Genomic DNA, 15348 nt, shown 5'->3' on the forward strand with positions numbered 1-15348 from the left:
TGAATATTTTAGACAGTATCACAATTATCAAACTAAGCGCGATGAAAAAAATCACACACACCAAAACTGTTGGCCGGTATACCACCGCAGCGGTATTCCGATAACCATAACCTTAATTGCCGCCGAGCTAACCAAACGTACCGCATGTTAATAAAATAAATATTTGAATATAGAACGTGATAACTAGGATAATTAAAGGTAGATTTGTTTAATGTAGGAAAAAAAATGCATAATTTATATCTACGCTAATGTTAATAAGATAAAAATTTAATTTTTTTGTACTGTTTGTAATGAATATGTGGTATATGGCTATTTTTACAATATGAGATAATGGAGCAGCGAAAATCGTATTTATACTCGTAATCCACATCTGTGAAGTTGCGACAAAAAATTTCCTTGTATATCTAAATTTCTTCAGGAAGTAATAAAACAAAGATATGAAGATCAACTTTATTTATTTTAATAACTTTTTTGAACAGGGAAACATTAAATACATGATAATGATTTAGTCAACAGAATTGTTTGGTTTATTAATGTTAATGTGCTTTCACAGCAACAATTAAATAGAGAGTTTAGGTTATTATTAGATCAGTGGTATACTAAAGTAAGTGTTTGTTTTTCACTTGCTATAATATTCTGCCGTAAGGAATGCACTTTCAAGGAATCCGTTGAAATTAACTAATAAGTTAGCCGCATTGGTCCCTTTAATTTTATACAATATTAAAAGATGTAATGTTTTTATTTATCATTCTCATTTACATTGGATTCTATCTAACGGCAGTAACTGCTATCACTATTTTTCTTTTACTTTTTGTTCTATTTAATTTTACAAACCTGTACTTAAAATTATGTTTTTGATGATCTGCATTATTTTCTATACTGTTTAAACTATGTATTTGCTTGTCTTTCATTTTTGCTTTTACTTTAATCCATCTATCGTTTTTCCAATCATATTGTTTGCCGATTGCCAATAAAATGTCGTCAAATTTAGGCCACGTTACATTTGTAGCACTCAATTTATTATTAGAATTTTTATCTGTTCTCTTAGGTGCCATATTGCTAGCATTATCTTTTGTGTGTTGATTCTTAACATAATAATCATCATCAGAAAAATTAACCTGAGTATAACTAACTTCATTACCTCCATTGTGTTTTACTTTTGGTCTTACGTGTTTTTGAATTTTACTCTGCACATAGTCTATTTCTTCAAGAAAGTAATCATTAATAGGATCATCCGCGTATTCAGTGTAATACTCTTCAAATTCTTGTTTTATTTTTTCTGTAAGAAGTAAAATTGTACAAGATTATATTGTTTTATTCAAAATGAGTTATTTAGAACCGATAATTTAAAACTAACCCGTAGGAGACTTTAACCATTCTAAATGAAAAGAATTTGTCATTTCGTAGTAAAACTAAATAAACTAAAAAAATTGAAGCACTTTAAATGTAACCTTTTTTTTTTTTTTTTTGATATCGCAGGGTAACCCATTTACGGGTGATATCCAGGATGCCCGGGTAGGCATTCCTAGACCGTATGTCGGCTTAGCACTTGGGGGTGCACTACCGACCAAAACCCCTGCGGGAGCCTTCAGCCGCTTTAATTGGAGGGTCCCGGAACTGCAGGCAACAGGATCCCTCCAGCGACAGGCTGGCCTCGGCGAAAAGACCAGACTTCTCCTCCATGGGACTGTCCGGCTCACCTCTGAACAATCCCGACGACGCCATGTCTAGCAGGACCGGGTTCCCATCCCGGCCCGACAAGGGCACAGGGGCGTTACTGGAGACGCATTAAGTAGCGCCTCCTACGCACCCCCGTTCGTCGCCTGCGGACGGAGGCCTCGTCGGCGGCCCCCTCTCTCATCCGCTCGTCGTTCTCCTTCTGGGACATTACTGTCTCGCAGAAGGAGACCATCGCCTTCCAGGACTCGTCGTCACCGAGCATCGCGGTGATAACGCTCGGCAGTGACAAGTCCCCTCCGAGGACTGTCGTCAGATCGCGACGTAGCGCCGCCCATCTCGGGCACACCTCGAGGGTGTGCTGGGCAGAGTCCACCGCCGCGCCACAATCGTGACATTCAGTCGTCGGCTCCCTTTGGGCCGTCCGACACAAGTATTCACCAAAGCAGCCGTGCCCGGTGAGAACCTGCGTCAGACGGAAGGTGAGGGGTTTGCGCTTACGGCGCATCCACCGCTCAAGGACCGGGCGCAAGGCAGCCGTTACGCGTGTGCCATACGGCTGCTCCACCAGGTCCTCCCCCCACCTCCGCATTAATGCTTCTTGCCCCATCCGGCGCACCCGTAGGATCCCGTCCAACGTGAGGTTCTCACCGAGAGCCCTCCTACCCGAGACGTATGAGTAGGTCTCGGCAAGGACCTCCGCCACGAGCTCCCACGGGGGGTCGCCAGCTAGAGCAGTAGCTGCAGCCCACGATACCGTACGATACCCCCGAATCACCCTCACTGCGATGATCTTCTGCGCCGACCGCAGTGCGGCCTTATTCTTCGCAGTGAGGCGATCCGCCCAAACCGGGGCACCGTACGTCGCCATACTCCGGCAGACTCCGGAATATAGCTGCCTGCAGGCGGCGCTGGGTCCTCCGAGGTTCGGGAGGAGTCTGCCCAGTGCACTCGCCACCTTCACGACCTTCGGTCCCACCATAGCGAAGTGTGGACCGAAGGTCCACCCTCCGTCAAGGATGAGCCCCAAATATTTCATTTGGGAGCTCATCCTGACCCTCCCCTCTCCGATCTGCAGGGTAGCCCCCGGTGGGGATCCCTTGCGTCCGGTCCCGCGAAAGAGGAGGGCTTCGGTCTTTTCAATTCTGACACGAAGCCCCAAACTCTTTATGCGGCTGATCACGAGGTCGAGTCCGACCTCAGCCAGCCGCGCCGCCTCCTTATAGTCTCGTCCCCGGGAGTAAACGAGAGTGTCATCCGCGTAGCAAATGACACCCATCCCGGGGAGGAGACGGCCTCGCAGGACCCAGTCGTATCCGATGTCCCACAGGATCGGGCCCAGCACCGATCCCTGTGGGACACCGCAGCCGACCCGCCGCCACTCCACGGACCCCGACCGATTTTCGAGGCCTACTTTGCGATCGGAGAGGTACGCCTCCAGCAGCCTCCCTAGATACGGGGGTACTCCGAAGAATTTGAGTGCCTCCCGAATCACTGCATGCGGGAGGCTGTTGAAGGCGTTCGCGATGTCCAACGACACCGCGAGCACCACCTCCCTCTTGTGTTCCGCTTCACCCGTCACCGCCCGTAGGCGTTTGAGGGCGTCGATGGTCGACCGGCGCGCTCGAAACCCGAATTGGGATTCCGAGAGTCCGGGTCCCGAGCCCTCCTCCAGGTGCTGAACGAGCCGGGAAGCCACTATTCTCTCCAAGAGTTTCCCAGCTTCGTTCAGCAACACCACCGGTCGCACCGACGAAGCCGAGTCCGGGGTCCGCCCTGCCTTAGGAAGTAGGCAAAGCCGACCCTCCTTCCAGGCCCCCGGGAACTGGCCAGATCGCAGGCAGCGGTCAAACAGTTCCCGGAGGCTATCGCCGAGGTGCCCGAGAGCGATCCCAAGTACTCTCCCGTGCACCCCGTCTGGACCCGGCGCCCTCTTCTTACTCTGAAGGCGGGACAGAGCTGCCTCCATTTCAGCCTCTGTGACGGGTGGCGGAACACTCTCCTCCTCGTCCGGCGTCTGCCGAGCCATCCTGGGGGGCATGAAACCCTCGGGTTCGTCGGGAAAGAGTTCCCCGACGATCCTTCCCAGTTGCTCCGGCTGGAGCGTTTCGCTGATGGGGGCCGACTGGGCGCGGAGCTTGTTCCGCGCCCAATTATACGGTCGGCCCCAGGGGTCTCTCTCTAGACCCCCAACTAACTCCAGCCAGGCCTCCTCCTTGGCTCGGCATATGGCCTGCTGCAGGATCTTCCTTTTCTCCACGTAGATCCTGCGCAGCCTGTCGTCCCTGTCCACGTCCTGGGGGCGTCTCCGCCTGCTCCGAGTATATTGCCTCCTGGCCCCGTTGCAGGCGGCCCGGAGACCGGCTATCTCAGCCGACCACCAGTAGAGCGCCCGCCGTTGGGGTAGACGCTTCGCGCGCGGCATGGCCGCTCTACAGACAGCGGTAAATGTGTCACAGAGCCGGTTAGCCGCCTCATCCACCCCAAACTCCAGCAATGGCGGGAGACTCCAGCGGCCGACGATTGCGGCCTCCTCTGCCAGTTCCCGGTTGAGCTTGGAGAGTGCCCAACGTGGAAACTGGCTACACCCCCTGAACAACGTTGACGACGACGATGACGCCGGACGGAACTTTAAATGTAACCTAATTAATCACTAACAATAATATTATCTTATATTATTGGCGTATAATTAAATGACAAAATCTACAAATATGACAATTAGCAATTGGTACAATTTTTCACTAGCTTATGTGCTCTTTAAATTAAAATGATAGAATAATGCTTAAAAGAAAACTCAGACCAAAAATAAACTTTTATATATAAAATGAATGCAAATCGATTATTTCGAACAACTTTTATCACTTATATTAAATAACGATTAAAAAATGCTCAAAACATTAATTCTTGATAAAAGAATATTATTATATTAATAAGGATAGTTAATGACGTACCACTCATTTTCCGGTACAGCTTCATATCACGTTGAAGTTCATCCCTAGATACTTTTTTCCATTGTCCATCACCTTGACCTGTAAAAAAAGAGTTTTGTTAATAATCTTATTACCATTTAATGAATTATTATGATATACATATAAAACACCTTACCAATTAACAGCGCCAGCAAGATAAAAAAATATATACTATGTAGACCGTTGATAGCCATTGCTCGCATGCTCAAAACTGAAACAAAGGAATATTTCATTACGAAAAAAAAACATTAAACTTATATTGAGCTTGTTTTAATCAATTAATATTTATACTTAACCAGTTCAACAAATTGAAAATTTACAAATATTTAAAGAAAAGTAAAAATGAAACAAAATAAAATGAGAACCAGGTAGAATAAAAAACATTGTTATAAATATTTATGTGACAAATTCTAGATTCAATAATATTTTAACACGATGGTAGCAGATGTGTGCTGATTTTATATTTTAATATTTCGATTTCGTAATATCTCAGAATTTATTTACAAGAAAGATATTTTTATATTTGACATTATTTCGTAAGTTTTATCATACCAATATTTACATATATATGAGAAATTTGAATGATTTATGAAACAGAGAATTTAGAAGTTCTAAAGGATCTATTTCTGTAGCAAATACAGCTTTCCATCCGCAATGATTACACGATTTTAGCTGTTCTATTATCTCATGTTAATAAAATATAACCCATATAAGTAATATGTTAACATTTTCCCGACGACAGATTTTTTAAATCAGTTTAATAAATTTTGTTTTTATCCATAACAAACAAACAAATAATCAAATATTCCCTTCGTATAGAGGTATAAATATTCCAAGAAACATAATAGTTTACGGGCATCTTATGTGCATACATACATAACTAAAAGAAAATACCTCAAAGCGAAGTAAATGTTACAGATAAAATGAGTTGGCAGAAACCTGTGAATTTACGTTGCAGAGGCATTATAAAACAGCGAATCCTAAATTTTTACAGTATGTACATTTCCGCTTCAATCAACATTATATCTGCAATGAACGAAGTATTGTACATCTAATCAGATAAATTCATAGATTTTTAGTATTCGCTTTCATTAGTCTATCTAATGATAATATCGTAAGTTTTTAGTTTGGAATTTTATGTATATAGTAATGTGTCACTGCTCAAAGATTTTAAATAAGATTAGTGTCGTGTAGCTTGTGTTTCTTGCCATTTTCAGACTAGATTTGTTGACATTTATGACTATTATTGAACTTATTGAGTAGCTCTGAAATAAACAGTTTGTCAGAACAATCATTCTCATTTTTCTAATGTTTGCGCGTTCAAACATATTTGTTGTTTCTTTTATAAGTAGTTAATGATTGAAATGAAACGTAAATATCGAAATAAGTGAGTGTTTTATTAGAAGTTAATTTTTGAAAATATAATCTATATATTAATACGCAATGAAAAAACTCTGTACCCCTTTTAACGAAAATTGCGCGGACGGAGTTGTATGGAATTCCGCACACTTATATACCATTTATTTGACACACACACACCTATATATACTCTTTTATTTATTATTAGTCCTTGAGAACAGAACCTTAATAATGTTTAAACTTATAGTCTAAATTAATTATGTTTGAATTTCGACCACTGGGTGACCACTAGTTCTAACTATTCTACAATATGTTATCAATGATATTTAAATGATTGTTTTTAACGGTTTTAGTAATCTTTTTTGTCTTTAATATCAACGACGTTATGACCAGTTTCAGGAATGAGCATTTATTTCAAAACAAAAAATATACATACTAAATAATTACGACGCATCAGTCAAAATCAATTTGAAGGATGAAATAAATGATGGCTTAATATCAGTACAGAGATCAATATTTTTTAGATATTTATTTAAAAAGATAGTTAAAATAAATTTAAGACACAAAATTGTGTATAATACGACATTTATTGTTCTTTTCATATCAACTATCACATCAAGTAAACTCGTCACGTTTTGGGTTATCGTTTTAATTTCCCCAGTGTGCCATAAGACGTGTTACAACAAAACTTGTAAAATAGTTTCTAAGACATATACTAAGTTGAAGAACGAGCCTCATCTATCATAATTATCATTACACTAGAGAGTCCGTGCGGATTTAGCTGCGTTTATGAGTTCCCTACCACATGTAGGATAACAGTGTTTTGTTGTATTTATCAAAAAAAAAGTTTTTTTAGAAGAAATTTTGATTTTATACAGATTTACCAGAATTAATTAACAGCCGCTTTAATTTTTTTTTTTTTTTTTTAATAATTGTGTTTGCTCGCAAAAGGAAAAAAAATCGACATCAATTACTCCGACAAGTAATACAATGTAAGTAGACGAAAAAAAATTAAAAAATGCACTAGTCGTCACTACGATTTTCAAGGGTTTCTCATGATTTCTCTGGGATTCCATCATCAGATCCTAGTTTCCTTCAGCTTCATACCCGACGAAGCTATCCCCGATATATAATGTATATATATAATATATATATCACTCTATACCTCCTTCTTTTTTGAAGTCGGCTAAAAAATAATAGAGAATTATTCTCACTATAGACAAAATTTTGACACCATTCTTTGTAAATATTTATTTATATTATTTAAAGTTAATATGAATATTAACAAGCAAAGTATAAAATATATAAAAATTAGTAAAAAGTCAAGCTGCCCGTGCCTAGATTTCTAATTAATTAATGTTATATCTAGATGTTAGTATTATAACTGACAGTTTTTGAAGCAATTGACATTCAGCTGTGTGGTTACGGCAGTAAAGAATATAGCCACCCTCGCCTTTCCCGTGGGTGTCGTAAGAGGCGACTAAGGGATAACACAGTTCCACTACCACCTTGGTACTTATAAATTCGACCGATGACGGGATAACCATACAACTGCTGGCTTTAAACTACACAGGCCGAAGACGGGCAGCAGCATCTTCGATGCGACAAAGCCAGCTCTGCGGTCACCAATCTACCTGCCCAGCATGGTGACTATAGGCAAAACACGTGAGCTCACGCCATCTTGGCGCGGAATTGTGGAGGCCTATGTCCTACAGTGGACTGCGATAGGCTGCATTTACAACATCGTTTTTTTTTAATTTTACCACTAATTATAGTTGTTACACTAATAAATCCTGACGTTTCTAATTTATCTCATCATTTAAAAAATATAAAGAATGAAATTAAAGACAATATCTCAAAAAAGAATATCTCAGAACTATTATTTTGCTATCCGCAATATTTTTAAAGGATTTTCGGGGTCTTAAACTTTCTCAAAGTTAAATATTGATATTAAAATAAATACTTAAAAATAAAAATAAAAAACGTAATTTAAATTCATTATAAAATGATAAAAAATAATTTAATCTATTTCTTAAATATTTACTAACATAATATATTTTTTAAATTTTAATACACAATAACATATTGTTGTATTAAAAATGAGGTAAAATATATAAAAGGTCGATTTTGTTTTTTAATTATTCGAAATTTCTACTTAATTACTATTAAGCGTAATCTTTATGGTAATAACTTTGTCTATTACACAAAGTTATAACTGTGTTTGCTCGAAAGCGAAAAAAAAACCAAATACAATTACATTAATTAATACAACGGCACACGAAAAAATAGTCAAGTAAAAATGCATTTTTAAATGTAACTCGAAAATAACTAGTCAGATAATAAAATTTTAACTCAATAAAATTTTAATGGGACCACATGACACGCACCACCTTTGGATTAAAAAAAAACATCGAAATCGGTCTACTCAGTCAAAATTTCTGAAGTAATACATAAAAAAGTCCAATTAAATTAACAGCCTCTTTTTTTGTTGGAAGAAGTTTAAAAATATATTCGAATTGAGAACCTCCTCCTTTTTTGAAAGTTAGAAATCGATTAGCCTATACCTATGTGTAAATTTATCTTTTCCTTATTTAGAGTCAGCTAAGCTTTAGTCAAAAATTCATCATCGTCATCAAATCGTAGTTGCTAAGAGTTTCAGGTACTAAAAAATAAATGTAATATCAGGTCAAATAAATATATTAAAAAAATAAATGTAGTCTCAGGTGCTTAAAAAAATTTATGTTAAATAGAATCAAAAAAAGACTTTTCTTGCTTTTAAAATTTAAGGAAAATATTTGAATGAATATTTTTTCAGAATTTCTTAAACTAAGTCATAGCTTATCATATATTCTTATTGCTGAAAATGAAAAATATGCAAATTGAAAATTTTTAACAATAAGTATTTCGCTATTTTATAAAATAGCATACCGCATAAAGAATTTGGTAACACGCAAGAAACTTAATTAATAAAAAAAGTATTACCTTAAATAGGCCTGAACCGATGTATAATGCTAAGGAAAGCGTTATACGATATAAGTTTCAGAAAATTTTTCGGAAAATTTTAAGTAGGTAACAATTTTTAACAAAACTTTGATTTATTACTACGACGACGATATTGTAACGTAACTTCACGTAAGCGCGTCCACCTCGCTAGCGTTTCGGGATAACACTGAAAGCTTCTCCGTTGAACAACTCGATATTGCCCAGCAGCGTATAACAGACTTTTATCAAAAGAACCAAAACGGCTATTCCACGATTCGCAACATACATTGCCTGTTTTCTATACAACGATAAATAAACTTTTCAGTAAAAGAAGCATTGGCGATATTTTTATTGAATAATAAAGTTGTTCGGAATGTTTTCATCGTACTTAATTCTTTCCATCCGCTTTCATTCCACCCTAAATGCCCCCTGTAGCCACCATGCTTGAACTTGTATTGCATGTCTGCAGGTAAGCTCGGTCTTTCAAAATGACGAACTGACGCTTATATAGTCCAACGCCTCCGGTATTATACCTATCCGTTCGGTAGTTAATTAATTTGAAACGTCTACTGAAATATACGACTAACATTGACACACCGGTACAATTTTGTTTAAAAAACGTTATTTATTTTATCAATCACGTGCAAGTAATTGGAATAATTATTTTTTTATCAAAGTAGTCACAAACGTAGTTTATGCGTAATTATGTACGTATTTCAAAAACACTTTTTTAAATCTAAATTTAATGATAATGAACTATTAAGGTTTTTTTCGTTTTCAGATCAAAAAAATAATATACATCAAATATTCAAATATTAATCATTTACTAAAAAAGTAAAAAAATATTATTAATAACACAAACAATAGAATACAATATAAATATAGTTCTACTATTACTGTATAAATTAGCATCATATTATATTATATACTTTGGAATGTTCTTACCGAAAATGATTATTATTAATGTACATACAAGTAGTAAATACTTTTTTTTACTAACTCTCTTTACTGTTTTAATTAAATTGAAATTTCACTTCATGAATGTTGATCATCTTTTATTATTTTTATTTTTAATTTTTTTATTATCTTATATCATTTTAACAATGTTAAATTAGTCAGCGTCATCCAAAATAAAATACAATATTTTGTTGTGTTGTATTGCCAAAATTTCGCCCATAAAACAGATCTTCTTGATTTGAAAATTCAATATAAACTACTTAGTCTACTTTTTTTTAATAGACCTTTAGTTGTGAAAATTTAAGTGCTAATGCAAATTTACACAGAGTGGAGTTTGATCTAAATTTCTAACACAAAAGGGGCGTCATGTATTTGTAGGCTTCAACAAGTAAGATATGTTTTAACCAGAAAGCGGTGAAAAAATGCTGTCAGCATATTTTTACATTTCATATGTATTTATAAACATGCGCATAGTTATTAAAGACACCTTATAGCGATCGTTACCCGTGTAGTGAAATTATCCGCTGACGGGCAGTACAGCAGCGTGGTTTTGCCTTTTCAACCGACTTTCAAAAAAAGGAGGAGTTCTCAATTCGGTTGTATTTTTTGTAATGTATGTTACTTTAGAACTTTAGACTGTGTGGACCGATTTCGATAAAAAAATTAATCGAAAGGTGGTGCGTGTCATTTGGTCCCATTTAAATTTATTTATGATCTAAAAACTACTTTTCCGAGTTAAATCTAATAATGCGTTTTTACTTGACTATTTTTTCGTCGACCTATGTTGTATTACACCGCATAACTTTTTACTGGGTGTACCAATTTTGATGATTTTTCATCTAATCTAAAGCTGATATTCATTATGTAGTCATATTTAAATTTTATCGAGATATGATGACAACTTTTTGAGTAATCTTTGATAACGCGTATTTACTTGACTATTTTTTCGGCTACCAACGTTGTATTACTTGTCGACGTAATTGAATCCGTTTTTTTTTCTATTATGTCTATAGAAAAGGTCTTTCATTTATTCACTTACTTATTTATAACGGATTGCCAACAAATGATACTTAAAATTTATTTACAATACAAGACAAAAATAATGTTCTAGCTCACTGTTCTTATCCATTTTTAGGCAACTAAAACCAGCAAAGTCTTTTTGCAGCAATGTGATGCTTACAGGCTGATAAGTATTATAAAATTTGAATGGTCGGATGTGTATTCTGCCGTCGTAGTACATTATCCCTGCTGAGATTAATTTTAATTTAGAAATTAGTATTTAAATAAAAACTAAAGCTATTTTTTATGGATTTTAGGAGAACGGTTGTGTGAGGTCAAACTGAATGCGTCTCTCTAGGGATACGTAATTCAATGTTGTAGGGAAGTCTCCCTATAGGTAATTAACTACGGTACAGGTGAGGCTGACTTAACCAGCTCAGCATCGAAAACAGGTAAAAGTAGATTCTATAAATTAGTTCATATAGTAAGTGAGAGGGCAGATGCTACACATCTTTTCTTTCTGTAGTGACTTCCTTCCTTCTCGATCAACCGATTAGTTAGCAAAACATTTTTGCTATTAATACTGAAAATGTTCGTAAGCGGAAGTGACCATTAAACATAATGTAACCTTTCAGCTTAATTTCTGGTTATTTAAACTAACAACTGTCTATATTTTCAATTTTAATTACTGTCAAAGGAAACCGTTATACGTTTACTGTGATTCTACAGCTTTTGTTTGAATGATAAATATAAGCCTCTGAAAAAAAATATAGAAAAGAAGGTTTTTGCTATTTTTCTCTAGCTTTAATTTCTTGAGTGTCCTTGTAGAAGTTCAGTCACGCGCATTTTCTTTTAACTTCAACTATAGTCTTACTATCTGAAGGCTTTACAAAAGCGGCGAAATAGCTACACCAAAATGTAGCACAGACTACTCTGGTTCGGTAACTGCAAGTACGGTCGTTTCGTTAAATAATAATAAAAAAATTATATGGTGAAATGTTGCTTGGAGGACATATCTTTATATATACGACAGTGACACCAAAGGTTATATGGAATATCTCGACACGAAAGTACATACACCAAAGGTCGTTTGCAATTTAAATGTTATCCATCGGTATAGTTGTAGTTTCTATTAATCGTATTTTCGTTTGCTTTCGAAGTATGTGTACGCTTACATTATGCATACTATTCACACGCGTCCTAAGGTATTATTATTATACATTACTTTTGTTACATTAATAAAGCAGATAAAGGAAGAGACAAAATGATTTATATTAGGTAACCCTTACGTAAAATCCTTGAAGGAATAAAGATATAAAAATTCGACGCAATTTGTGAGATCCATCTGTCGTACCATATGGTGTGGGTAGTAAAGAATAATTAATATTTAAAGTCGAATAGTTATCATTTGATGCCCACACAATGAAACATTGAAATGGAGTATTTCATATTTTCGCATAAAATAATTAATCATGAGAATTAACTACGCAGCATTTAAAAAGGATATGTTTATTTTAAAGAGTTGAAAATTTTATTTTATCATCACTAAAATAACATATATTTCAGAAGATTTTGCTAGGCATTTTATTATGATTTCAAGGCAAGACAATAGTATACAAATGGATCTGTGCAATTGACGTTTTAGAAAAAAAAATTGGCATTTGAGGTAAGCGGTAACCAGCCACTTTGAAACATTTGGTACCTGTGGATTGTGAAGATAGTGGTGGTAGATGCTTCTTCTCATCTCCAAGCATGTACAAATACAAGGGGATATGACAAAGAAGTACCAGGTAGAGTTGGAATTGTACTAAACCCGTGTGTGTGTTAAATATTTAGAACAATGACTGGAGGTTCACTAACCTGTCGTTAAATGTCAAAAATCTCACAGCTTTGTAAGTCCGAAAACGTTATATGATGATAAAACATTGGACATTTTATATAAAATAATCACCATTGCGTGGTTATCAGGCGACTCATACGTAGACACAAAGAGTCATACGTAAATACAAGTCAAGTAGCATGGCGAAGTATAATTGAAACCTTTGAGAGGTAAACCCTTCAGGCCTTCGCCCAGCAACAGGAGTGTGGGGGATCTTTCTCGCGATATACAAACTAGAGAAAACTGACGTATCCTACATCGCGATATCAAAGTTATCCGAAGATTTGACATAATTATATACAAGAACTCAACAACAATTGTCGGGGCAGTAACCCACCAGACACAACACCCGCCTGGTCGAAGGATCCTCCCTTTTCTATGGTGGGTGAGGGACTTTACACCCTTATCCTCACACTTCCAAAGGAGATTAAAAAAAATTACCTACAATGAAATAATAACACGAATGTTAATTTAATTACAGAAAGAAAATTATTTTCATGTAATTAGGGTTCAAATTTCCATATTGGCAGTTATCTTAATTATATGAAAACTTTTTAATAATTGACTTAAACGCCTTTAATTTGATTCCTTTACAGTTTTTCAATTAACTCGTTTTATTAATGTATTAATTAGAGTTTAAAAAGTATCTATTTACTCGACTAGCCCGTTGGTGCAGTTTGTAGTGCTTTCTGTTTCACGGGTTACGGGTTAAATTCCCGCCTCAATCTGGGTGTAATATTTGTATTTATATATTTATTATTTCTAGCTATATTTTATATATATATAAACTATTTAGCTATAAAAGTCGGCTGTTATTTATAGTACAAGCATAAAGTTGCTTACCTGAAGGATCAATCGACTGTATGTGTATGTTATAAGATATTTATATTTATTACTTTCATTATTTTTCCAATTTTCCTATTATATCATGCAGTGTCATTCTCGAATGTCAATTTTTTTTAGATAAAACTCTTGTTCAAACACGCCGCTATCACAGGCATGTCTAAATAGAAAAAAAAACACCTGACGGCAGAAACATGAAACACTGTATCCACTGTGTTTTTATTTTCTTAGCCGGTTTGCTAGCCTGCTAGTAACGAACAAACTAAGATTTTTTTTAGGTTTTTGGCGTAACGAAATTCAATTCTGTACTATGACAACATTTACTGGAAATTTAAAATACTTTTCATCTACGACCTGTAGCGTAATTCGGCACGCTTTAAGCATATTTGAATCTGCAAGTTTTTTAAATACAGTAAAAGTAAACGTCATGTACTTCTTCATTAAGGAAAGAAAAGAAATGTTTAATTTTGCTAAACATGTTAGGTTCCGTTAGCAATGGTGATCACCAAATAAAAAGTCATCAGAACGAAAAAATAATAATTTTCATTAGTCTCTACTCACTCTGAGGTTAAATAATAAATTTAAAAAAAGTAAAATATATTTCATATTTAGATATGTAGTATATAACTTTTTTCATTATATATGTAGTTAGTGGATAGTGAATCAAATACGTAATCTTGAGTGTATCTTAAATAAAAAAGAAGTTCAAATCAATCAATCAAATAGAATACAAAAAATAAATAAAAATCTTTTGTAGGACAGAATTACGAAGACACTAATTTTTATTGTTATTTTGTAAAAGTAGAATTGAGCAAATTGAAAAAAAGTAACACATAAAATTTATTATATGGTACAATAGTTTGCTTATTCAAAAATAGAACCAATATGTGTATGTAATAATAATAATAAACTATGCAACGTATAACCGGCTTGTGAAAATCAAGATCCTAAACGGACTATAAACACATACACGATCAAGTGGCCAGTATCATTCACCAAAACTGCCTTACGAATATAAATTAACAGACACATTATTACCCTGTTACATACACATACACCCCAGAACCCACTTTAGAAAACTTCACTACACGACTATACTTTGACCAAGGCATCCTTACAGACTGCACAATTCATTTTAATAGACATGACGTAGCACTAATTGACAAAATAAGCACGATTAGTTTTCTTCTTGATATATCGGTACACAACACATATAACTTACAATCAACAATAGCTGAAAAACGATCTCGCTTCAGCTTGTAATATCCAACTGTTGGGCACAGGCCTCTTTCCCATGGAGGAGAAGAATCCACCACGCTACTCCAATGCGGGTTGGCGGAGATAGCGAACGATTGCTATCAGGTGTAAATGATAACAACCAGGACCGATGGCTCAACGTGCTCTCCGAAGCACGGTAGGGAGCCCCACAAGGACTAACAACCAGACTGGGAATAAATATTTGTGTGAACGCAAATATTCACTCCGAGCGGGAACCGAACCCGCGACTGTCGGTGTTTAGGCGTCGCCGACATGGCACACGCACCATTACACCAGAGCGGTCGTCAACCCGAATTTGGCATTTACTAAAAGTGACAGTAGTCCTAATAGTAAATTCTACAACAGGAGTGATACCAACCAGCGAGCACTTACCAATCATTACAAAAAGCAGCAGTTCTAAACACA

At 36.2% G+C, this 15348-nt stretch overlaps 1 protein-coding gene across 1 annotated transcript; it reads right to left on the reverse strand.

Moving 5' to 3' along the window:
* Nucleotides 1-438: 438 nt before the first annotated feature.
* LOC123657091 lies at nt 439-4857 on the reverse strand. Its single transcript, XM_045592678.1, has 3 exons — nt 4783-4857; nt 4629-4706; nt 439-1279 (listed from the first exon to the last, which is right to left on the reverse strand). Exons 1-3 carry the CDS (start codon nt 4847-4849, stop codon nt 768-770), a joined length of 657 nt encoding a protein of 218 aa, XP_045448634.1. The 5' UTR covers nt 4850-4857; the 3' UTR covers nt 439-767.
* Between the last annotated feature and the right edge of the window lie 10491 nt (nt 4858-15348).

Source organism: Melitaea cinxia, chromosome 10 (assembly GCF_905220565.1).
Source record: "Melitaea cinxia chromosome 10, ilMelCinx1.1, whole genome shotgun sequence".
NCBI lineage: Eukaryota > Metazoa > Arthropoda > Insecta > Lepidoptera > Nymphalidae > Melitaea > Melitaea cinxia.